The sequence below is a fragment of the Drosophila gunungcola genome, unplaced genomic scaffold, assembly GCF_025200985.1.
Source record: "Drosophila gunungcola strain Sukarami unplaced genomic scaffold, Dgunungcola_SK_2 000117F, whole genome shotgun sequence".
Lineage (NCBI taxonomy): Eukaryota > Metazoa > Arthropoda > Insecta > Diptera > Drosophilidae > Drosophila > Drosophila gunungcola.
The window spans coordinates 117895-143389 of NW_026453278.1; the positions used below are offsets into that span (position 1 = coordinate 117895).

At 37.5% G+C, this 25495-nt stretch overlaps 2 protein-coding genes across 5 annotated transcripts in view; both read left to right on the plus strand.

The window, feature by feature from the left end:
- The first annotated feature begins 445 nt into the window (after positions 1–445).
- LOC128265386 (WW domain-containing adapter protein with coiled-coil homolog) lies at positions 446–10088 on the plus strand. 4 transcript variants are annotated; one of them, XM_053001360.1, is made up of 15 exons: positions 446–652; positions 872–1268; positions 2422–2458; positions 5181–5553; positions 5620–5916; positions 6008–6082; positions 6148–6223; positions 6368–6453; positions 6526–6621; positions 7009–7430; positions 7490–7761; positions 7828–8300; positions 8797–8978; positions 9079–9206; positions 9287–10088. In XM_053001360.1, the coding sequence occupies exons 2-15, from the start codon at positions 1228–1230 to the stop codon at positions 9363–9365; spliced, it is 2637 nt and encodes an 878-aa protein (XP_052857320.1). In that variant the 5' UTR covers positions 446–652; positions 872–1227; the 3' UTR covers positions 9366–10088. The 4 variants fall into 4 exon arrangements, with proteins under 4 accessions (XP_052857320.1, XP_052857321.1, XP_052857322.1 ...); XM_053001361.1 differs by having other exon boundaries at positions 8797–8966; XM_053001362.1 differs by having other exon boundaries at positions 8797–8966; positions 9085–9206.
- Positions 10089–11992: 1904 nt separating this feature from the next.
- Positions 11993–25495, plus strand: part of LOC128265389 (inactive dipeptidyl peptidase 10) — a 111637-nt gene continuing 98134 nt past the window's right edge. Inside the window, exon 1 of the mRNA XM_053001370.1 lies at positions 11993–12193. The gene's annotated coding sequence lies outside the window, so the exon portion shown is untranslated. The remainder of the gene's footprint in view (positions 12194–25495) is intronic.

Consider the following 25495-nt stretch of genomic DNA (forward strand, 5'->3'; position numbering starts at 1 on the left):
AATACTTCTTGTTTTAAGATAAACCAAATGTAGATGTGGGTATTATGTTTGTTTTTATAAGGTTTTCCCTAGATTTAAAGGTTTTTTGTCACCTGAATTTTGGGGTAATAATATTGAAGAATACATTTTTAAGTTGTGTATGTTAATTAATTTTAAAGTAATAATTATTTTAAAGTATTTTTTCTAACTAAAAATAGCCAAAAAAGAGTACAAATCCTGGCTCAAGTTGGCAGCCCTTGTCCATAGAGTGACCGTTCGACAGTCCGTCCAACGCCTACAGGCAAAATGGGCTAAAAAATCCCACAAAATGCCGCGCCACCTAGAGTCCACCACGGCAACCAAGCAAATCAGTCATATACCTCGCCTGCTCACACTCCCGCTAAGCAGCCAGCGCAAGCGAGATAACCCTATATCCACCGAGAATGTGCGAGCGGGACAACACCTGCGACCGATGGCTGTCAAACTCAACACAGTCGTGCCGACGAACAGACCGCACAAAGCGTAATGCAAAAGAATTGAAAAAAATCACCAAGTATAGAGGCCAAAAAGCGAACGCAGCAAGTCGGCGTATATTTAAACAATTGTCGTTCGATGCGGAGCAACTAAATGCGGCGATTACAGCGCAGCGAATGCGAGCGGCAAACGAATTGCGGTAAGGTACCAAAAGGCGAAGAAAAAAAGTCGAATCGAAATACGAATGAAGCGACACCACACACGCACACACGGAAACGCACACGCACACCAGTGCGCCGTGTTTAAAGTGAAAAATTGAAGGCGAAGGCGTGTGGGCGGTGGAACAGACGCTAATCGCATTAAGGAGGCCAAAGAAGGAAGCTGTCTAAAGGATTGGCTTGAATGTTTGTACTTTTAGGAGGCAGCAAAATAAGCCGATAAAACGGCGACCGCAATTTAGGCACACACACTGAGAGTCACAGGCCACACACACACACACATGCCACTGAGAGCCTCCCATACAAGCAGTCCACAACACACACACACACTTACAAGCGCGCGTGCCTTGGCAGGTGAGAAGAAGAAGCAGCAACGGAAGGAGAATAAGGAGCAAAAAGGAGGCGCCAAAGGCCCCACAAAATTGGATAAATTGGGAAAAATAGGGCTGCATTATCTCCCCGAGAAGAGGAAGCAGCAGCAGCGGACGAAAACGGAGGAGGAGCAGGAGGAAAATCCAACAGAAGCAGCAGCGTATTTGGCGAAAAACTTGCATTGATGGTAATGCATGCTAGAAAACCGCAGCGTATGAACGATGGGTAATATATATATTAAATAAATCAAATAATATGTCGTTAAATCGGTAATAACAGTGCTCTCTAAAACACACACACACACACCTATTATTGTATATTTTTTGTTTACGTTCTGCTGTCTCGCCGTCTCGCTCTAACTCGCAGAGCGGTCAGTGCCCGTGTTTAGTTTTTCGCCTTAATTTTCTTAATATACCCTTAATTAAATGCTTTTCCTTCACATATTATTTCCCTTAATGTTTGTGACTTTGACTTTTCTTCGATGCTTTTGTCATTTTCGCGCTATTAGTGTTTTTTTTACTTTTCCACCACAAAATAAAGGCCTCTCGCTCGCACGCGCTCAGCTGGCAGTGGCCAAAAAAAAAAGAAATTCTTGTCACATTTACCGTTGCTTCTCCACTGAAAATAAGTTTATATTTATTGTTTATCACTTGCAGTTAAATTTGCTTGTTTATTTACCATCGGTTTTTAGCCGGCTTTCGATTGTTCGTTGAACCCAAAACAACAAAACTTAATGACTGTCAACAAATCGATGCCGGCATTGATAAGCGCTTTTATTGATAAAAGAAAACTCAATAGGAAAGGGAAATCGATTTAAGTTTGGCATTTTCCTTGAAAACCCTGAGAACTATATTTTCTTTGATGTCGGTTTTTATTGTTATTCATTTTTAAATAATCTCGGTTGGTTCATTTTTTGAAAGTCCAAAATGACGGTTTTAATACAAGAAACGGAACAAATCGTTTACAACTAAGTTGTTTCACCAAATTCTGCAAAATGTCATGCTTCTTAGTGGTATTGGTGATGTAAAAGTTATGTCATTCGATAGGATAGTCTACAAAATCTCGGCCCCTACTATCCTCAACTTTAGCTTGCACTTCAAGGCCTAAAAGCCCGTATTTTTCGTTTTTGGTAAGCTAAGTAAATACGTTTTAAGCAATGTGATAAGAAAACTGTTTAAATATATAGATTAATATTTGTCAAATAAAAATAAATTTGCTTTTTAGAAAAAGGCAATTTTATATAAAAGTGCTTATTTTTTGGTTTCAATATAAAGACAGCAGAACTTAATAGCCAAATAAGTGTGCTTTATTTTTAATATCAACCATATCATTGCGAATGAAACTAATTTTCGAATTGTATTTTCCCTCTTATTTTTAGGTACTTTGAGAAGCATACCAGTCACACATCCTACCAGGTGAGCAGACCGATCCGAGATCCCTCCTATAACCGCAATTAATCACGTTTTGTATGCCAGCTTATAGTGGATATTTTAAGTTTCGTAGTTAAGCTCCTTTCGTAGTGCACTTTAAAGCCAAAAAAAAAGCCAATGTAAATCGTAGATTCTTGAACCATCGATTTCACTTTGTCATTTGCTGATATTTTTTAGTACGTACATAGTTGGATCACTGAAAAATCAACAAAATTACAAATTGTATAGACTGGATTTTTGGATTTTTTTTTGTTCAAATTTCTCTTCCTTTTTCAATCGCTGTGTTTGTTGTGCATCCCAGATCTTAATTTTCCCGTAACCTCATCCATTTTTTAACTGACCAAATCGTGTTTCATTTAACCCATTCAAAAACGCGGCATTGCAGCCTGAACTGATCTAAAATTGAGAAACGAATCTTTACGCATCAACGCCAAAAACAAAACACCAATTCGATTAATAGTTAAATAGGTCTATATACAACAAAACGAGAAATAGTTATCAACAAAATATCCTATTTAGAAAGAAATTATTCAATTACAATCTTTAACCGAACAGCACAAATATATGCTTTAATTCGAAATTTATATTATAAACAGAATAACAAAAGCGAAAGTATATAAACATTTATCAAACTATTTTAAATAGAAATCAAATTCATAACCAATTTGTAAGCGCTGCCTAAAAAAATTAAAACTTAATCAAACTAAAATAGCCTTAAAAACGATATAGTAAACAATTATACACCAAAACAAAAAACAAGCAAATGAATGTGCAACTGAATAACATAAATAGAATTCAACAAAATTTAACGAAATTATCAACGACAACAAAAACAACACATATGTGCCTCAAACAAAAAGCAACAACAATCAATTAAGCCAAACAAATAACAAAATGGAAAATTATTGAAAAATATACCAAACGGAAAAATTAATAAAAGTGTGTGCTGTTTGAAAAAGCGACCAAAAATTACATTTATTGGATTATCAATAAAAGCAAAAATAAAATATTATTTAATTAATTAATTATCTATGAGGAGCAACAACAACTCCTACAGCAGCAGCAACAAATCCAGCAAAAACAACAACGTCAATATGGCTGTTGACCTATCCCTTTCAACAACAACAATTGCCAATTGCAATAGCAACATTAGCCACAATAATAACAACAATGCGAATAGCAAAAGCAGCGCAGCAGCAGCGACGCTAGCAGTGACGTCGACGTCATCAGCGGTGGGCATCTGTCGTCTTGAAGTAAGTAAAAAAAAAAGCCAAAAAAAAATAGTGAACAAAAATATAAACTACAAAAAAAAAAAAAACTAAAAACAATCGAAACTCGAGGAAAAACGATTTAAATAAAAACAAAAAAGTCTGAAAAACAATTAAGACAAATAACTAAATTAACTAAAAAAAAACAAGATAACATGGAACGAATCCAAATTATAAATTCAAATGAATAATAAACCCAACAAAATATGGAAACCCCCAAAAAAAAGGAGCAGCAATAAATCTTTTACCAAAATTTGTATATTTTAAACCAAAATCTGGCTAAAACACTACACAAATCGCCGCTGAAACACAACATTTCTCAGCGAATTATGGTTTATATAATTTAATTTATAAACAAACATTACAAAAGCAAAAAAAAAATGTATATCTGCTAAACATACACAGATAAGATACATTTTTAATTCAACCAGTAAATTATAAAGGATTATAATTTCTGAAAAACAATATATGGATTATTATTGAGTTTATGATCAACATGGGAATAAACTTTATGAACTCTTATTTAATCTTAAATTTGATTTCAAAATTAAACACAACAAACATTTGAAGGCATTTATTTTAACGAATTTTATTTTGTTATACCAAAACAAAACAACCATCATAAATAAAACAAGAATTGATCGTATATACAATAATAAAAAAGCTTTTTGTTAATTTTCATTTATAATAAAATTTTGTCTTTAACAAAACAATAACTCCCAAAAAAATATATAGGAATATTATTTAAAAAATTTGGAATCTTGAAAAGACACAAACCAAAACAAATACTTGACATATTTCAAAATTCTGTATCAATTACACATTTGTTTTTTCCAAACCATCGGAATTTCATTTTCATTTAAGTCTCGTTTCGTTTCGTTTATTTTCTTTTGCATTGGCAATAATCACATGCGAGAGCATTGGCAAAAGTAGCTGGCATTTATGCATTTACTTATGATTTCCCTATTAAGTAGATTTAGTTTAACTAACCACCCTGTCCCCAAAAAAATTAAATAACTTTAAAAAGTTTTAACAAAATCATGACTTAAATCAACCGCAATTAAGAATGTAACACTGAATGTAACAGTGATTCTGTATTTCTCAGGAGACTCTGTTGAAATAATGGGTGTGATCGAAAAATTCCTTAAACCTGTATTACTTTCTTGGTATAAGAACATTTGTCTTAAAACTTGATGAGTTTTTAGTCTACTAAATGTATTTATTCATATTTTATTTGAGATACTTTAATGACTTTCATTTAATATTACAAATTTCAATAACTTTTATCAGAGATTAAGTAATTTTTCGACCACATCTATAATCTCCGCTGAGATTTCTGGAGAAGTACATTACAAAAATTATATTTTGTAGCACTGTGCAATTAAATTGGGGAATGAAAACCGACTAAAAACTGTGTGCGCTTCTATTTACCCGTGCAGAGCTCAAAGTACAGCAGTTCAAAGCGCGACTACGAACGCGATCGTTCCTCCAATTACCGCGATCGCGACCTGTCGCCAGGCGCTGGCGGTGGAGGAGGCGGCGGATCCGCTGGAGGTGGAGGAGGCGGCAGCGGGGGCGGCAGCGGCAACGGCGGCGGACCATTGAACAATGGCAACAGCTACCGCTCCCAATCGCCGGACATAGATTCGCCATCCTCCCGTTCGCATGATCTGCGCGATCGCAGCGATCATCGGGGCGGCGGCGGAGGTGGTGGCGGCGGTAATGGGCGTGGCGGCAGCGGCGAGCGGTACAGCTTCATACAGAAGATGCGGGACCGAGATCGGGATGTCTACAAGAAGGATAAATATTCAGGTGAATATAAACGGCTTATTAAATTATAACTTTATGCCCTTAACTGTACACAATCCGTGCCCTTAGACAAACGTGATCGACGTGGCAACGATCGCGACTCGGAGTCGTCGTACCGCACCAACCATGACAGGGATCGGCGTGGCGGTGGCGGAGGAGGCGGAGGTGGTGGCGGAGGAGGCGGCGGCGGTGGCGGTGGAGGAGGCAACGCCAGCAGCAAGCTCTGCTCCTCGCGGGAAAACGACAAACGCTCGGGGTCCGACGATCGCGATCGGGAACGGGATCGAGATATGCGCGACCTGCGCGACAAGCGGGATCGCGGCTCCGATCGCGACAGAGACATGTACAAGAAGGACAAATATGCAGGTATGTCCAGATTGCTTTGTTCCTTGTTCCTTGTTCTTTGGTCATTTTCCATAATTTACTACATTTATTTTGTGTTTTTTTTTTTTGTCAGACAAACGCGAGCGCAGTGATCGCGGTGAGCGGACAGCTCGTTATGGGGACTGGAGCGAGCATGTCAGCTCATCGGGTGAGTTCACCCATACCGGATGCATCTTGTCCAGCTTTTGAGCTCGAATCTTAATTCGTTTTCAGGAAAAATGTATTACTACAACTGCAAAACGGAAATCTCTCAGTGGGAGAAACCAAAGGAATGGGTGGACAGAGAAAGGTAAACAAAGGGGTAGTGTTATCTTAAGAACATAATATCCCCATCTTAGCATTAACTAAACTATTGTTAACTTATTTTTGTCACTCAAAGTTTTGAGAAGTATTTTCTGTTTAAAATCTAAGTTAACATGTTATGTGGTTTCAGAAATTTGCCGCGTGATCAGCATCGTGAGAAGGACTATCGCGATAAAGATCGCGATCGCGACCGCGATGATCGTTTCTCCAGATCGAGTAAGTTTAAGGACTGCCATAAGTTTGGCCTATGTAAACAAATTAAATACATTTTATTTTCATTCAATGCAGCATACAAACATTCCAATTCTTCGCGCGACAATTCACGACTGAGATGGAATTACGACAACGATGGCGGCCCGCCCAGCCATCGTAGGCGTTTGGATGGTGAGAAAAATGATTCAAGTTCATCCTTTCAAGCTTGCCAAACTCGAAGAATGGCGTCCCATAGGTGTTCATATCATTGGGCTTTTTATTTTATTTATAAAGTTTGATCTGTTTTAAATTTATATCTTATTTTTTTTGGAAAAGAAAAGAATGTATAGTTCTATAAATTAAATTTTTAGCTTCAAAATATAACTAATTAAAGGAAAATGAAGTTTGTGAGGGGTTTAAAACAATCCAATAGTTTTTTTTTCTTCGCAAGAAGTAGATTTGAAAGTAATATATCTATTCCAATTGGATCAAATGAAATTCTTCGATTTTTAAAAAGCTTGCAATGACACCATATTCCCAAAATCCTTCTAACTCCTGACCTTAAAATCTTGCCCCCAGGTCGTCACAACGACAATGCTGACATGGACATAAGTGGCGACTCTACGCCTACCTCGGAGGCCAGCTACTCGCTGAGCGGCACGCCCACCACCCACAGCGGCGGACCGGGCGGAGGCGTTCCTGGTGGCGGCGGTGGCGGTAGTGATCAGCCAATGGGCAACGCCCTGCCCCGTTTGGCCTCCCATCCGAATGCCAACTCATCCGTTTCGGCGGCGACGGGCGCAGGAGCGGCGGCGGGACTTCACTACGGCAGCGGAGCGGGCGGTGGCGGAGGCCCGGTGACGGGCGCCACAATGCTGCCCACCAGTGGACTGTCGTCGTCGGGAATGGTGAACAGCAACAGTGCCGGCGGCGGCAGCAACAACGCCAGCAGCAGCAGCCTAAGGAACTCCGCTGTCGGCCACATTGGCTCCACATCTGGTGTAAGTTTGCATTTATCGTAGCTGTTGCGAGAGCTTGCCCTCACAATGATTCATTGCAGACAACTGTGCCCACACTGGGAAGTCAGGATCCGCACCAGCACCAGCACCAACACCAGCACCATCTGAACTCGAATGCTCCACTGCCACCGGGTGCCAAGGGCAAGGATCAGGCGCTGCTCATGCGCCAGAAGATGCACCTGGGCCTGGGCGTCCTGGATGTGCAATCGCATCACGGCGTCAACTCGGTTGGCTCGGCGGCAGACGGGTCGGTTAATCATGCCTACAACTCGGTAAACAACTCGGTCTCCGGCAGCAGTCTAAGCAGCTTACGGTAAGTGAAATGAACGACATCTTGTTTAAAATCGATGCAACTTCATTGTTTTTATGTGCAATGCAGAGACAACAGTGTCAACTCGCCGCTGTACATGCCGCATCCACACCACAGCCTCTCACCGTCGTTGAGCTACACCAAGAGTCCCATCCCGACGATTGTGGGCCACACGAACAACGTGAGCAACGCCTACACCTGCAATCCACCCTTCGGCCTCAAGACGACCCTCGACGGCGGAGTGGGTGTGCTGGTGGCAAACGCCTCACCGGCCACGCCCGGCGGCAATGCCTCCTCCGGCTCCAGTGGAGCGAATAGCAGCCAAAGCATCGTGCCCGGCCTGGGCGCCGTCAGCGGAATCAGTGTGATCACCTCGATGGGCAGCAACAGCGGGGCGGCGGCGGGTGGCGAGGGCCCGCCCACGCCCACACAGGAACTGGACTTGAGCGGCTCGGCGCTGGAGCAGCAACAGTTGGCCGCCGCAGCGGCAGCAGCCAGCCTTCAGCTGCAGGCGGCGCAGCAGGCCCAGCAGCAGCGTAAATGTGAGTTCAACTTACCGGGCTTCTTTTATTAGGAATTTGGAATAATTTGGGGTGTCCCACAAATGTTTTGTTAGCTAATTTACAAAAAAGGTTCTAAAAAATCCTTCAACGTTACACACTTTAATAGTTTTGTTTATGAATTTTGGAGTAGGCTTTGCTTCAAATTTATAATATATATATATATATATATATATATATATATATATATATATATATATATATATATTTAAAGCTGAGTTTCCAACCGGTTTCGTAACCGTTATCCTTAACCGGTAAAACCGAATCAAAACCGAAACCGTAACCCAAACCGATATTTGATTCGGTTTTAATCCCTGATTTAAAGTCTTATTTTAGTTAAACTTAAGTTTGAAAAGCTTTTTGGGACATTAATTATCTATAATTAATTTGTAATACTGTTTGACAAAGTTGTTTTAAATATTTCAAAATATCTTCCGTGAAAATACATTTAATTATTTATTAAATTCTATTATTGCAGTGGATGGCACCTCGTCGGCCACGCTAAGCTCGCTGCAGAGCTGCGTGGGATCCTCGGGGCAGGCGGCCAACTTACGCGGCCCCGAGATTTCACCGAAGCTGGCGAAATACTTCCGTGCCGACCTGATTGCGCATGTGACCAACTGGCAGGCGGAGGTGCTGGAGCGTCAGGTAAGCTGTGAGGTAGGACTTGCCTGCGTATTAATCACTAACTCGGCCGCTGAATGTTTGTCTATGGACCTGAAACTGATTGTAAATGTTTATGTCTCGTTATTTCTCGAAGGCGCAGAAGTGCTGTGAGGATACGCACCTGTTTGGCGACATCACCTGTACGAGGATATGCGCGGAATTGAAGTGCGCCCGCAGCCTGGTGCGCAGCACCGAAATCAATGCCACCCTGCAGGAACAAAAGTGAGTGGAACGTTGCCAACTGAATGGGGGTATGGGGAGTTATGTCAACTAATACTCAATTGCATTCCTATTATCCGCAGAATCATGTATTTGCGTCAGCAGATCCGCCGCATTGAGGAGTCGAAGACTCAGAACGCGTTCATGTCGGACGATACTTAGGATCAGGAGCAGGTTAGGCTGCGCGTACATCGCAAGCTGTCCGTCAGGCTCAAAAAGAGCTTCTTTTGGCGCAGCTGATGAAGATTGCGATGATGATTGGTCCATTGTGGCCGCCGCCAGCAGCTAGCCTTTGTCCTCGTTTCGCATGCCCGGATTAACCCGTATTTGTGGGCGTCTGGGAATGATTTAGATGATGACGACGACTGGCGGGGGCCCACGACAATGACTGAGAAACCGCGTGCATCCTGCTCCATCCTCCTACTTCTCTCCACTGGGCGACGCATCTCTCCCCACCACCACCACCACCACCAGCCCGCGATTCACTTGTGTTCGGATCGAGTTCCAGTCGCCAACCGAGTATATGGTGGCAGTGTATAACTGGTTAAGCGGACTAAATGGACTTGGCACAAGACAAATCAGGATAAATCAACCAACAGCTGCGACAAGAACTCCAACAAGAAACACAAAAAAACTAAAACATAATTTATAATTAGCAAAGCGTAAATTAAAAACAAACGTAAACTTAAATAAGCATGAAGCAAGGCGGAGAAAAATGCCGGAGAAATAGCCACAAACAAACACACCACTCAAAGATAACTACAAAAGGAGAATAGAGCCGTCAGACACCTATCAAGATCAAGAAGCAATATGGATAAAGCCTAGTAACGAATCGAATCGAAAAACAAAAACAAAAACAAAGCAAAAAACAAAACAAAAGATAAACAAACGAAATAGGATCAACAACACCAGCAACAACACCAACAAAAAACAAGTCAACATAGTATACTCAACTGCAATAAAAAGCTAATTAAACTATATACAAATTATATATAAATAAATATATATAAATAGAGTATATGAAAGATTGTATATTTACAACAACCGAACATAATAATGTATGAGAATCATGATGATAAAATGATTACGATGACAACCAAAATGCAAGTCAAGTCGAGCCGAATGCACGCTTCTCGGGACGAGGAAATCGACAATTTTATATATATATAATATATATATATATGTTTATTATATGTATATATAGTTTGGGGATCCTACGACCTGACGACGTTTATTATATGCGCATTACTATTTATTTTCATTCAGCGATCGCAAATGTTTGTTTATTCTTTTGATTGGCTTGCTATCCTGCTAATTGAACTCTGCGATTCTTGTTTTGTAGTTATTTGCCGATAATTCGCAACGCCCGCCCACACCCAAAATTGCTCTTTAGTTAAAAAAAAAAAAAAAAAAAAACAAAAAATATAAGGAAACTAAGAAAAACAAAATTTGTATTTATATATATATACCTAATTTTTTTAACCTCCGATTGAAATCGCAGCAAGTTTTGTTTTAGTTTAATTTTTTTTGTATGCCCTACATTTACGTCTTACCAAGTATATGACCGTATATATTTCATTATATATGCATATATAATTTATTTGGCAAAAGCGACAATTTTTTTGTTATTTAAGCGAAGCGAAAGCAGAATCGAGAGGAAAGCGCGGGGAAAGAAGAACTAACAACACGTATATAAGTGTAATTTGAGTTTTTTTTAAATCTTAACTTGTCTAAAACAAACCAACAAACAAAAGAAATGGATCTGCGAATTACGCAGATTCGAAACAAAAAGAAAGCAAACAACAGTTTAATAATGATAATGCTAATAACTACTGTAGATATACATATAAATAATATATAATAAATATATTAGCTAAGCGTCGAAAACAAAAAAAAAACCAACCGAAAAATAGAAACTTTTATTATGAATTAATTAAAAAATACAACAACAACAAAATCACATATGGTTATTTAATGGCAATGGGAGAAAATAAACATTTAATAATTTTTCAATTTTTATATTTTTCAAAATTGGTTGATTTTTTCGTTGAAATTACCAAACTATTTTGATTTGATTAATTAATTAGGCGAACTCACCATAGTAAATGGAATCTTTGTAGAAAAGAATATTAAGGACTATATTTCCGGGAAAGCACGGTCAAAAAAGTTCACATAACCTTCAAGACGTGTACTTCAAAGGCAAACCCCATGATATAGTTAAATTAAAAGTTATCGATCCGTTTATTTAGAAATTCGATTACATTTTAAACATTTTGATTTGAATATTTTGTAAATTAAAAAATTAATTAGGAAACAGTACTTACCGCAAATTCTTCAGCTTAAATGGGTACAAATAGATTTTAATCTTCGTAAAAGCAAATTGACATCATAAAATCTTTTTCAAATATTTTCAAAATCACGAAAAAAAGCGCCAAAAGTTGCCATTTAAGCTCTCTCTATCTTTGCAGCGCTCACTTTGCGCCATTATAGCCGGCTTTTCCTTTGCAGCGAGCGAGAAGCTCTGCCGGAAAAGACTTTGGAAAAGCCCAAAGTTTGCGAATACCCAACAGACGAATTTGCAGCGCAGCGAATTCGCTAAAATGAATCGGAAAATGAACTTTTCGAGGGGGGGGAATGATGAGAAGGAAAAGCGGTCGCGCCTGTATGCGTGCGTATCTGTGTTGTTTTCCTTTTTCCTTTGCTTTTTTTTTTTTGCTTTGCCCTAGCATCTCCGCTTCGTTTTCGGAGGACGACGAAACGCCAACAAGTAGCAGTTCAGCATTCGACGCGTTCGCTTGCCAGCGGACACAGGCCAAAATAAGCGGGTCAGTAGCGAAACGGTTAAGTTTCAAAATCTACGAGTAACGGTTAACGGTACGGGAAGTTTCGAATTGTTTATTTTTGTTCAAGAGTGCTCCGCATGTGAAAAGCGTGAAAAACTCATAAGAACTAAACTTCCTGTTGAAGTTCACGAATCAAAACAGCCAACGGTGAGTAAAAGAAGATCAAAATTTTGATAAAAAATCTAGAATATTATGAAAATTAGTGAATTTAACTAAATAAAAAAAAAAAAGAGAAATCGGTTAAAAAACTTTAACATGAAAATAACTCCAAGCGTGCTATTTATTTAACAGGCTTTTAAAGTTTTTGCTTGCCCACGCAAATTGAGTGTTTGTGAAAAACGTTTTAAAGTAGTGAACATTTTTTTAAATAATTATTTTAATTAATAATTTGTAGGACACAGTGTTTTGGCTTTCTAGAAGTTTCATATCATATTTTCATATTTTAAAGAAATTATAAAATTATATGAAAGCAATGCAGATCATATTTATGTCACGAAATAATACCATATAGATTGGTAAATTTAAGAACTATTAATTCTCCTTTTTGGTATATTATTTGTAGCACTATAGTTTTTTGGTTAACAATTTCGCAAATTTATAACATGTATTCCCTTTATGCTTTTCCATTGCAAAAAAAATCAAACTCGGGAAAAAGTACAAACAAAAACTAGTTTCAAACAGGGGCAAATAAAAATTTGTCCTGCATACTTTATTTTGAATGCACTTTGAGGCTGTCACATAAGCCGAACAAACGGGGGGAATGTACAAATATATATTTATGGGTGAAGGCTTGCGATGCTCCCTTCGAAACCCTTTTAATGCACTCGACAAAATGTTTTTGAGAAATGAGTTTTAGCATGAGTCACCCCTAAGATTTAAACATTTTTCTATATATTTTAAATTAATGTAAATCGTTTAAAACTACAATTTCAAAACAATTTATAGAAATAAAGTATTTTTTAACGTATAGTTTTATGTATAAAGCTTAAAGTTTTTACAAAATTGTATATAATTAAAAATGTTTGGGTGTACAAAATCATTTGTATTCAAAATGAAAAAATAGCTTAGCTTATTGTTGCTAAACAAATTTTCTAGAGCTTGTTCAACAATTTCTAACTTTATTTTGAAAAAGTTTAGCATTGTATTTCTTGTGTCAACCCATTATTATTCCTATTTTCTTTTAAATTTATAAACTTACAAGTAATTTTTGCGAGTGTGTCACCCTTGAACGCTTGGCGCGACCACTCATCATCAGTCATTGATTTGTTTTCTGTTCCATTTGACTTCCCGCCTCCTTCGTCCCCTTCTCTTAAACTAATTAGGGAAGGGTCCAAGGATACTAGAACATCCTTCAATATGATTTGCGGCTCTTTCGCTTATTGTGTTTGATTTCATGCACTTCTGGCTGCCTTCAAAATTTATTTCTATAGCCCGCCAAAAATTGCGGAGCGCTCTTAAAGCGGAAAATGCGGAAAGCGGAAAAGGGCGAGAAAAATGTGTTGGGCGAAAGGACTTTATTGACAATGGTGCATTCTGCATTTTGCTCGCACTGGAATGCCAAGAGTCAAGAGCCATAAATTTGACGCCGCCAAGTCCTTTTGGCATCTGCAGCAAACAAAATGCGTCGATGGTCGCCCAGAATGGCGGGGAAAATTGTTGAAGCGGCGGGGGAAAATTATAGAGGAAAATTGCAGGGGCAAGGGTGCCGAGATGATGCGGTCATTTGAGTGCCAGCAAGAGAAATGTGCAGCAAACAAAAATAATAATATTATTTTCATTATTAATCTAGAGCTATTATTTGTCTCTTCCCCACATTTTGTCCCAAGGGTGTTCAATGATTTTCTTTGCGAGTTCCAAAGACCTTTAAGTTGCCCTTTTGTATTTACTTAATATATTTTAAATATATTAAGATATAATTATATCTATTCAGTTCATTATCTGAAAAAATAAAATATTCGTAAAAGTTCGAGCTTGCTAAATCAGAGATAAATCCTTTTTGTAAATTAATAATTTTTTGTTAGGTCAACAGACTTAAACAGAATCTTTAAATTAAAACAAATGAACAATTTTTTTCTTGTTTAATACAATAAACGTGATTTTAATAATGCAAATAGAGGCCCTAGATTTCCTTTTTTTTGTTATCAAATTAAATTTGGGAAAAATCTGCCCATTTGGTTAGTTGATTAATACCCGAATCAGTTCAATTCCCAATGCCAGCATAACCACAACCTCAGACAACCTCAGTCAACCGCAGCTTCTAATTGGTTAAGCCAAATTTTCTTTTGACCTTCGGCGACAGTCGGGAAATCAGGGGAAGGGTTAAATTCAAATAATGTGCATGTATTTCACTTTCGCTTTCATTTGCCACTTTCTGTCGTTTGCTTTCTTGATTTAGATTCTGGTTCAGCCGAAATGCTCTTTATTGCCCGAACATTTGGCAGCATTGTGGTCAAAATTCCGACTGTTGTTTCGTGCTTGACAAACATTTTCATTTTCGTTGGCGATTTCTTATTGCTCTTGTTTCGGCAACTGCACTCAATTTTATAGGCCCTCGCATTTTATTTAGTTGGCTACTTTTTTCGTTTTCTGGATGGGGATACTTTCGATGGGCCTCCCTGGGAAATTCCCGGCCCCGAAAACCCTCACAGCTCCCTGTTATAATTTCATTTGCCGGCCTCTGGTTACATTTACATTTTTATTTCCTCCCGGACGCCTACGACACAGGCCGAAAAAAATTGTTTTTCTCTTGTTTTATGACTTTGGCCTAATGTTTTGGTCTGATTTAAATGAAGTAACAGAGAGGGCACATTTCAATCCCCTGTGAGCGGCGTGACACTTATACAAATTGCATTTATCATCTGGCATTTTCCTGCACCATTTTTGACTTATCAACTTTCGCAACTCCAAAAGACCCGTTTGCGCAAATCTGCAAAGAAAGTGAAACGCAGTAAAAACATTGTCAGCAAGCTAAAGTTGAGAGGATTTTCCCTCAGTCCTCACATTTTGCCGTGTGTTTTATAAGAGCTTATTCCGACATTTCTTCACCCTAACACTAACCAAAATAAAAAAAAATCAAAAGACCACCTACTCTTCAAACAGCCATGGCTAAGTTATTAGCATGCTTCTAAATATGGCAACACAAATTGTTTTAAAATATTTAAATATGCATACATCTTAAACTAATACTTAAAAAAATGTTTATTACCTTTTCAACTATTTAGCTTTATTTGTGATCAATTTTTGGGGCCACTACTATGATTTTGAACATAGCTGTGCGTCTTGGGCAGAAAAATCAAGAAACATGGCCATGAAATCGTAAACATTTGGCTCTGATTTTTCTACTTTTTGGGCCTTTATTTTTATGTGTGATTTTTCTTTATAGGCTCGTGCTACAGATGTTGCTTAGGGGTTAGGAAAAATATATAGAGCATTGGGAATAGTCTAAATCAAGTGGGGGATAAGTGGCAATGAGCTGTTTAAGACGCTGCGGAGCCGGTATTGTAAAAGAATATGTTAACGTTTTCGCACTGGCCAAAGAAAATAGTAGAGTCTAATAACGCGCTGAAATTATGGAAATTATGATAATGTTATTGTTTTTCTGATTTTTCTTCAGTTGCTTGTCAAATTTATTCTATATTAGTAGTTTTCTATTCTATATTATCTAGTTTTCACCTTATATCATTAATTTGGGGATTATAATAATAAGTCACATACTTAGTCGAAAATTAATTTATATGCAAAAATAAGCATAAAGCCTATTTTAATTTTCAAAAGGCGAATTAAGGTCACTAAAGCTTTGATACTTTCAAGACATTATGATTTTACTGAACGTATATAGACTTAAAACGTCTTATCTTATTTATCAGATTTTGAAAATTATCCTTTTAATATTCTTCAAACATTTGTTATATCGATTACTAATCCTCCGATAATGGTCTTTCCTAAACACTTTTCAACAACCAGGTCTGTTGCCATTATTTCCTTTATCTAAGATTGGTAAATTGTTTTTTTGCTGATTATATCTGATTGTTGTTGTTCCTCTGCTTCTCCAACATTTCCCACAGCCGCCCATGTCATGGCTCAAGGGGGCGTGGCTGGGTAGGGCGTTGTGGGCTGCTGATGTTTCGCATGTCATTGTCGTAAGTTGGCATATGTCACCAAGGTGTTATGCGCGCATATATATATATATATATATATATATATATATATATATGTGTACATTTTGTTTTCTGCAGCTTTGTGTTCTTTTTTTCTAAAACAACGAAAAATTGCGATGAGAAAAAGAAACCCGGTCACATATACATTTAAAGTGTGCGAGGCATTAAGGTTTATGTGTGCGAAAAGCCAACTCGGAGCATTTGTGTTTGTGTATTTACAAGAATCACTTTTAAAGGGTATATTTAATTCTTGGATATCTTTAGGTTTAAACTTTATAAACTTATAAATTTAAGTGTGTAACCCTCTTCCCTATTAATGAAAATGTAAATGTATAGAGAAATCTTTTTTAATATGTATATACTTTTTTTGGATTTGTGGAAAGTGATACGTTTGTTAGGAATGCTTGAAATGTTTAAACACAATTATACAACTATTAATCATTTAAACTGAATTGATTTCAAAAATGTTATTTATAGTTAAAAACATTTAAAGGGCACAGAACCTTCGTTGTGGTCGCTATTAAATTGTGTTGCTTTTGAGTGAGAATTGCCAGAGATTTGAGGGCGATGAGCAGGGCCAGGGTTGGCGTTGGAAAAACACTTTATACGCTAGCCCATTATCCGCTTTTACCTCCCATCCTCCCGCGCCCCCCATTACGTTGAAAGTAAATTTATGTTAATAACAAAATCAGAAAATCCTTAAATTGTCATTAGCTAAGCCTTTTTGGCAAGTCCGTTGAGATTTTGCCGCAGCTTATATATATTTTCTGTTTTGGTTGTCGCTCGTTGGCATTTTTTTTGGCGGCAAATTCGCCCGCTTAAGCCTCCGTCCCCTGGCTTTTTGATGGCTTTTGTTGGGGTTGAGGGATTTTCGACCTGGCCAAAAGTGGCAAACGAACACAGCGAATGCTTTTAGCCAGGCCAGGACTAATTCCTTTTTTTGTGCTTTAAATGTTGCAATTTTCTGACGAATTTGCATTCCGAATTTCTAGCCAGCTTTAAGGGATTTTCGGGTTAACACACAAACGGAAACAGATTTTCCTTGCTTTTATCTCCACTTCCTTTGATGCATTTGTTTACGCCTCTTATCGGCAATTGCTGTGCTGTGCATTTCCGTTTCCGTTTGAGATACGACCTTTCTTTGGTCTTGGACTAAGGACTCCGGACTCGGGATTCAGCACTCCCCAGATGCCTTTCCATCTATGGACGAACAAATTATGTGCCAATAAAGTTCCGTCTGCGAGGGCGGACCGCTCAATTCTTCCCAATAAAATCCATCTTAACTTTTATGGCCCAAAGGAGCCACCCCCTCTAAGCGCCCAAACATGGAACACGGCGAGAAAATATCAGATAGCACTTTGTTTTTAGTTTGTTTGATTTGTTTATTTTATGTATTTTTTTTTATTTAATATCTCGAGGCAGCAAGAGTAATTTTTCTGTATTATTGCATCGGTCACTTCACATTATTATTAGTGAGTTTTACAGAACTTGAGATCAGTAATTAATAAATAAAGAATAATAAAGAAACATTGTGTTAATCATTTGATAAGCTTGCAGTAAATAACTAACAATCATTTGGGTATCCATTATAACTATCACAAGCAGTGTATAGCAGAATATTATTTATAACCCCAATTACCCCAACTATTGATCTATAAAAACATTAAGTTACAAGTGTAATGTTATAGTCAAGAGAAAAAATAGTTCCGAAATACTTACAATGTTACATAGCCATCTCGAAAACAAATAGTTTCTTTTCGTGTAGCAGCTTAGGGGCAGCAGCATTGAGCAGAATTGAGCCTGGCCTTTAAAGCTTTGCGCTCTTAAGCCCTTGTCAAATGTCATGTGTCCTGTATCCTGTATCCTGTATCCCGTGTCCTGTGTGGGAGCTTATCGCCCGTTGGTTTCTTCAAATTGCAGCTGAACTTGTTCGCACTGAGAGCCACAAGATAAACCGAAATTAAAATAACAATTGAACTTGCAGTGGACATCCGGTTCGAAATGCTTAGAGAATTGTTCAGCCAGATCAACAAACTTATCAAATGCAGCTTCACTGAAATGCATTGCAGGATGCCTCGCACACTTTAAATGCCTTTAAATATCGAATCTTTGCAGGGCCTTTGGAAATTGTAAGTTCAATTGATTATATTTATCAGAACAATTGCCAATAAAGGATTTTGTGTATGGTTTATTGAATTTATTTTTCGTCTAGTTTTTAAATATTTCTACAGTTTTTGCTGGATTTCTTAAAGTAAAATTATTTAAAAGTTCTCCTTCAGTGAAATTTAGATTTAGTGTGGGTGCAAAGCTAATCATTTTTAAATAGATAAAATTAATTTTTTATTTAGTATAATATTTATTTACTAGAAGAGAGAAGAGGCAAAAGCATGGATGTTATCCAAATTTTATTAAACGCCTCATATAATCAAAATGTTTATTGTGAAAGTAACAAAAACCGATTTAAATGAACATAAAAATTGCGTTTGTTTTGCTTTGGACTTTGCATTTGAATATGACAAGATTCTTAACAAACTGGATTTTGTGAATAGAAATGGAAGGTCATTCTCAAAACCGAATTCCAAAATAGTTGTTCAACTGACATTGCATCGCAAACCAAGCCCAAAGAAAGCTTGTCAAAAATTTGTCGAGAAATATGATATGTGACAAATTAGTTTCGTGTTGACCGGTCTGGTGTGCATCCCGATTGTTCCTTCACGTCGAGATTCCGGGCACGTAAGTCCTTTATTTCCAGAGGCGCCCCCAGAAGGGGGGAGGGGGGTCGGCTTGGTTTTGTCAACAGGGCTATTTGAAAGGGGGTGAAAAGTCAAACTCGGGCATTAAATTCAATGGACAGGCCACAGGCAGCACCAACGACAACAATCTTGTTTTTATCCTCCGCCCCCTTTTCGAACCACGCCCCCTCAGATCATGTGTGTGCGGAAAGTGATGCCCGTGGAAAGTAAACAAAAAAGTAGGGATAAATAACAATTAGAAAATAGAACATAATATAAACAAGTGTGGTTAAGATTGTCCCGTTCCGGATTTTATTAAATTTACTTTCTGACCTTGTTTCTAGGGCGTATGCGTAATTTTTTCTTTTACATTTCGTAAGTTACATTTTAAAGCATAAAATAACGAACTGAATAAAACATGTAAGTCTTATTGTACTTTTAAAAGCCGCATCAATCTTTTTTGAAAATATATAAACAGAAAATGTATCGTCACAAAAAATTACTCATACGACATGTAGGCCAATTTAAACAACTGATATTGTACAACACTGCGTATGACTGATAAATCCTGCCAGTGCGCACACAAACATAAATATGAAGTTAAGTTACATATTTTTTAACAATATTGCAATACAATTCTATTTCTAAAATGACTTTCCAGCAGAAATCTGAGAATAGGGACAAATCCTCATTTATAATGTGAACAGAGCGCAACAGGAAACCAATGTCATTGCGAAAAAAAAGGGAACAACAGGAAAACAAACGTATCGTTCAAGTGGTCATCATCAGAATTGTTTTGCTTTTTTTCCTTCTTTTGCTGGGTTTTGTTATTTCTGTTCTGGTTGTTGTTCTATTTGCACTGAATTAATTGACTAAGTTTTGCTTTGAAGCTTCGCATCGCTTTGGCCACAAATTGCAGTCATCAAAACTGGGAAAGGGGCTTTGAAAAAAAGGGGGTTTGAAAATGTGGGGCTGGGGATAATGGCCGCAGAGCAGACAATTGAATTTATCAGCTTTAGGGCGATTTTGTATTGGCATTTCTTAAGAGAGATTGGTGGAGTTTTTTTTTTTTAAATGCACTCCTTAAATCCACTATTAATTTTGATATTCTAAATTTAACGCATTTTTATTTTCAAAATTTTTTTCTAAAATTAGTTAAATTGGATTGTGAATTACTCGAAATGGCATAAGTTTGCTGTTTAATTTTGTATGTTTATGCCCTGTTTATTAAAAATATTAAACAACTTTAAGTTGCTTAAAAAAACATTTAGTCATTGTTAAATTAAATTGCGAGTTTTAAAAAGTCAGATAATAATAATAGTAATTTATATGCAACTATTAATAGGGGATCGGAGCTTAATAACATGCCCTTTCTTTAACTTCTTTTGCCTTTGTCTATTTTAATTTTCTTTGTTTTTTTTTAACGAATTTCGCCTTCTTCTTTTCGCCTGCCATTAAAGTTCTTCCGTAATTCTCGAGACGACAAACGATTGCATCTCGTGGCTTTCACCGTGGCAGCACTAAACAACAATATCTAGAATATTTATCCTTGGGCATAATTATCTACTACGCACCTCACACACACACACACACACACACACACACAGAGAGCGTCCTACAGAATAACAATTCCCAGGACATGGGTGGCGAAAAGGGGAGCGATGGTTGGTCGAGCACTTATATAGGGCCAAAAGTGCCCCATTGTGTTGCCCACAACATGTGGGTGGATGGTGGATGGGTGCGCTGGTGTCTCTCAGCTTAAATTGCTTGGAATTTATGCATCCCGTCGGTGGGACAAAAAAGCCCCAGAAGAGAACGACAGATTCTCCTGGGTTATCCTCAGGCGTCATAAGTCGAGCTCATTAGAAAGCCGCTAAGAAGGCCTCCCTTTGAAGTGTCTGCCTTTGGAAAGTGCGAAAACTCTAAAAAAAACAAAACAAAAAACCTGCCAAGTGGCAAAAAGCCAGCAAAAAGCACAAGAAATGCTTTGAATTTTCATCTCTTATTTTTTGTTTATTTATGTGCTTACTAATTGCAAAAGGTGGTGAATAGGCGAAAACTAGGAGGCAAGATTACCAAACCATAGAAAAGGTGACTAAACGAAAGGGGTAATGCACAAAGAAAATTCTGTTTGGTTTTCCATTTGACTTTAAAGGAAGATTTATTATCTTACTTTTAAGCGGAAAACTGGTTTCTTGTAAAGGAGTTGGTTTAAAGTTGAACAAATATATTTATAGCTTTTAAAAAAAAATGCCAATCGAACTATCTTCACTTCTTATTTTTAGTTAAAACGGTGAGTTAGAAAAGTGCTTAAAAAGAATTTAACTTACAGGATCAGGTTTCCCGCCTCAACATCTCTTTTCGTTTTAAAGGACCTGAAAGTGTTACATCTGGGGCGCAGGACACTCAACTTTCATGGCCTCGGCAATTGCAAGGCGTCCAAATGAGTGCCGTTTTTATTGCCTAATGAACTTAAGCAGCTTAACCCCTAAAATGTGGCAACGAGTCTTTCCTGCCTTAATGCATGGCACATGGCCCTGCTAATTGAGTGGCAGGACTCGCGGCCCCTTTCAATTCAGGATGTGCACTGTACTTATAAATAAACATTATTTAATTAATTGCAAACGGTAATCACAAGATCGCTTTTCAATTTGTGCTGTACTGTAACGCTTCATATATATTCATTCGTGGCGGCTATTAATAAATTACAATTAATATATTTATTTGGAATGGGGTTTGATAGCTTCGATACCCTAGTTTTTTTAAATATTATTTTGTGAAGGCCTCAAATTAACCAAATTTTGTAAGAAATACATAGTGAATTTTACTAACTGTTAGAAGTTTCCTTTTCCAAAAATGTGGCATGTATACTTTTGTACAATGCAGATTGATTGGTTTTTTAAACATTTATGATCTGACGTCCTTAAATCAGTGAACAAAGCAACCTTTTCAATAAATATATATCAAGGTTTAATTTATTGTTTTTTGGTATTTCACACAATAATCTATGTTTTTAATACAAATCGCCTAGTGCTTTTCTGTGAGCATAAAGCATTTTACTGTTAAAGCTTTTGATGGGCTTTTGCCACTTAACCTTTCAAAGAGAAAAAGCATGTAGTTTTAATTAGTCAGTCTTTCCACTTTAATGCGAATATTTTTCTAAGTTGCTGGACGATCTATTATACCCCTCTGATACCCTGGTCCTGGCTTGTCTTTTTGTCTTTTGCCGTGTCAACTGTCAAACTTTTGACTTGTTATGCAGCGAGTGGCGACTGTAAATGTTTTGACATTTATCATGAGTAAGCAGGGGCAAATTTGCCGCTCGCTTGCAGGCGCAACATGCTTAACAAATGAGTTTCAGGTGAACTCCGAGCGATGCCAATGATTGATTAACCCATCTATGCGATGGCAGTTCTCTTTGACGCGAACGCCTTCAATTTATGGGCATTTCATTTATTTTTGCAGCCCCGAACTTTTTTTTTTCTAAAATTATCCATACCTGTTTAACCCAACACACCCAATAGAAGTCAATAGAAGCTACACCATAACTTGGCGAGTGTGGCATTTAATATCGGCAGCAACTGAGTGTAATCTTGCAACAGCAACAAGAACGCTAACTTGGAATTAGGTATATATGCGTTGCATGCTGGTCACTTCTGTCTTGCAAAGGGGGCACCGGAGATTTGTTTGCAAGGCGGTGTTCAGACATTCCTGGCAAAACAAATGGCCACAGTTGGTGATCACTTTCCTCACCGGTGGCTCGTAGCAAATGGGGCACACGTAGATGTCCCCGTTTTCATCGCAAAGGTGTTTCTCTTCCCGAGTCAAGTCGATGATCTGCGAGGGTTCAATCCCGTCAGCTGCACGTCGTGAGACCTCCATCTTAATTGGCTTCCAGCTTATTAGACTTCGCCAGGACGGAAACATTAACGAACTAGTTTTAAGACTAAAATAGCCTGTTCGTATATGACAGTATGGTGAAATGGTTTGAAGTAAGACTCAACGCTACTTATGCTTTCGGCCCCTTTGACAATGTAAATGTCTGAATAAGTGTTGTAAAATATCGATATTGAGTGTAATCACACTTCTGTGTAATTATATTACGAAAATTATACAATTTGAGTGCATGGTAAGAAAATTTGTTTGAAAACCGGGAGGGTAAGTCTGTTGACCTATGAGCTTTTGATGCAAAATACGATTTAAGCCGCTTGTCGCATTATTTATTTTAAACATATACCGAATACCGATACTTAGTGGACGCACATGCCAAGGACTATCGAGGCGATGGCCCAAAAATCAGAACTCGATGCTATAGTATCTGGTCCACCATATTCCAGGATGTTTACCGAAGCTATTGGCTTAACCGGCTGAGCCTAATTGGTTTGCGTTGACAATGAGCTGGGCGGTATTTTCAGATTAATTGATGGGTGGCAAATGTGTGAGCAAACGAAAGCCAAGCTGCCATTTAAATTGCCATTGGGTGGTATCGAACCATACAACGTAACTAAGTGCTTTCGTCGATTTTTCGCAATTTGACGATAATTAAAAATGATATATATATATATTTTTATATATATTTATATTATATTTATATATATAAAGCACTAAATATAAAATACAAAAAAGTTTTCCCTATTGATTTAATAAGTTCGAATTTTACAAGGTGATTGGGATATAATGTGCTATAAAATGCAGGCACGCGTTAAATAATAATTCAAATTAATATGAACTGAATTCAGTAAAAATGTTTGACTGTATGAAAAGGCAATTTAACGCATGAATAAATGTAACTGAAAATCGTGATTATCACATCCAATTTTCGCTTAGAAATTGGTAGAAGTTCTTAACCCAGTTAAGTATAATAAATCCTCACTGATAATATAATCAAACAAAAAAAACCTTTTAACGGGTTAAAAAAGTCGTGACGATCGCACCTTCAACTTACAAAATATTTTCAACAAAATTCAAATTCACTTTCACCGCCCTTTCTATCGAACCAAATTATTATTTCACAAAGTCAGATTTTCAATTTTTCGGCAATAATAGTAGTCTCTTGGTACGCATCGTCACTACGTGTAATGCCGTCAATAGTGATTTAAAATTCGCAGCACAAAGAATTGAAACAATCTCGGTTTGCATTTGTTTAAAGGCCTTTATCCTCCCCAAATGCATTCAAAAGTTTGGTTCATTGTTCATTGGCTTGTTTTTGTGTCAGTTTTATTAAATGGTCTGCGTGGTCGATGGTTCTGAACTGTTCAGCTCTGTTCCGTTGTGCTGTGGTGCACAAAATGGATGTTTTCATTGGGCATTTGCATAATTGAGTTGCCAAAAACTATAAATTCCGCCGCCAGTCAAATCGATTAAATGGCTTGTCTTTGTTTCTTTTCATACATCTAAAAGTGCTTTAATGCATTCATATTTTTCACAGGAAGGGAACGTCTGATCCAAATTGCAGCAGTCGGAAAATGAAAATTCTAAACATAAATTCTGAATTCAAATTTAAAATGGTACGTTGCAAAGAAAAGTTCTAAGCGAAAATTGTATTTCTCTAAATTGGTTTTTTTCAGTTTTCAGCTTTGCAGTTTGCACATTTTACATAAAACTTTCGGATGGTTTTTCAATTTAAAATTGCGGCATAAATTGTTCCTTAAAGTTATGATTTTTAAAAGAAATGTAAAGGTCATTATTTTGTATTTAATGCATAAGAGAATTTAAAGCAGTTGTGTCATTTCCAGAATTTCCTGAAAGGGTTTTATTTATGTCATTCAGAGAAAGACACGTTGCAATCTGAGTTCCAAAGAAGATTGGGAGAAATTGGGTCGGGAAGGTCAAAAGTGGGGCGTTGAGTGGGTTAAAAGGGGAGGTGCAGAAAATTGGGCGCCATTGTTGACATTGTTTCGATTCCCTCAGCACACTGGATGAAGCATTTCAATTCCCCTTTTTCGTTCTGTTATTGAGATTTGCGTTTCGAATTTGTTGCCATTTTTGATTTTCGGCCAACGGCAGCACTGAATCCAAATTGTGAACCGTATTTGCATATTTCCCCAGCCAGGAATTTGCCCAGAAAGCGTGGCAAAAGGGATATGCAGAGGGTTAGAAATTGCGCAAAGTGCAACAGTTTCAAAGAGTTGCAGAGTTTTGCGATGCCAGGAAAACGGAATCGAGTTAAGTGCCTGCTGTCGCCAGAAATGGGATGCTCACAAAGACACTGAGCGAAATTGCGAAAGAAACTAATTTTAATATTAAAGAGCACACAATCGAGCTGAAATATTGTCCTTTTAGTATTTACTAATATATTTATTTTTTTTTTTGTACTAATGCTTAAATTAAATACACTCAAATCACGTACAACATATCTATTAAATAAAATTAAGTTTGGATATATCTGGATGAACTGAAACTTTAAAAATTTAAAATTCATTTAATTGGCCATAAGACCACCTGTTTTCAGTGTATTTTTGTGTATTTAAGTGGGTGAGACGAGGTACCGGCATATATGAAGTTTGCATATCGCGGGGTGACATGTTGTGACCCCCAAAAATGAGCAAACTGCCGGCAGA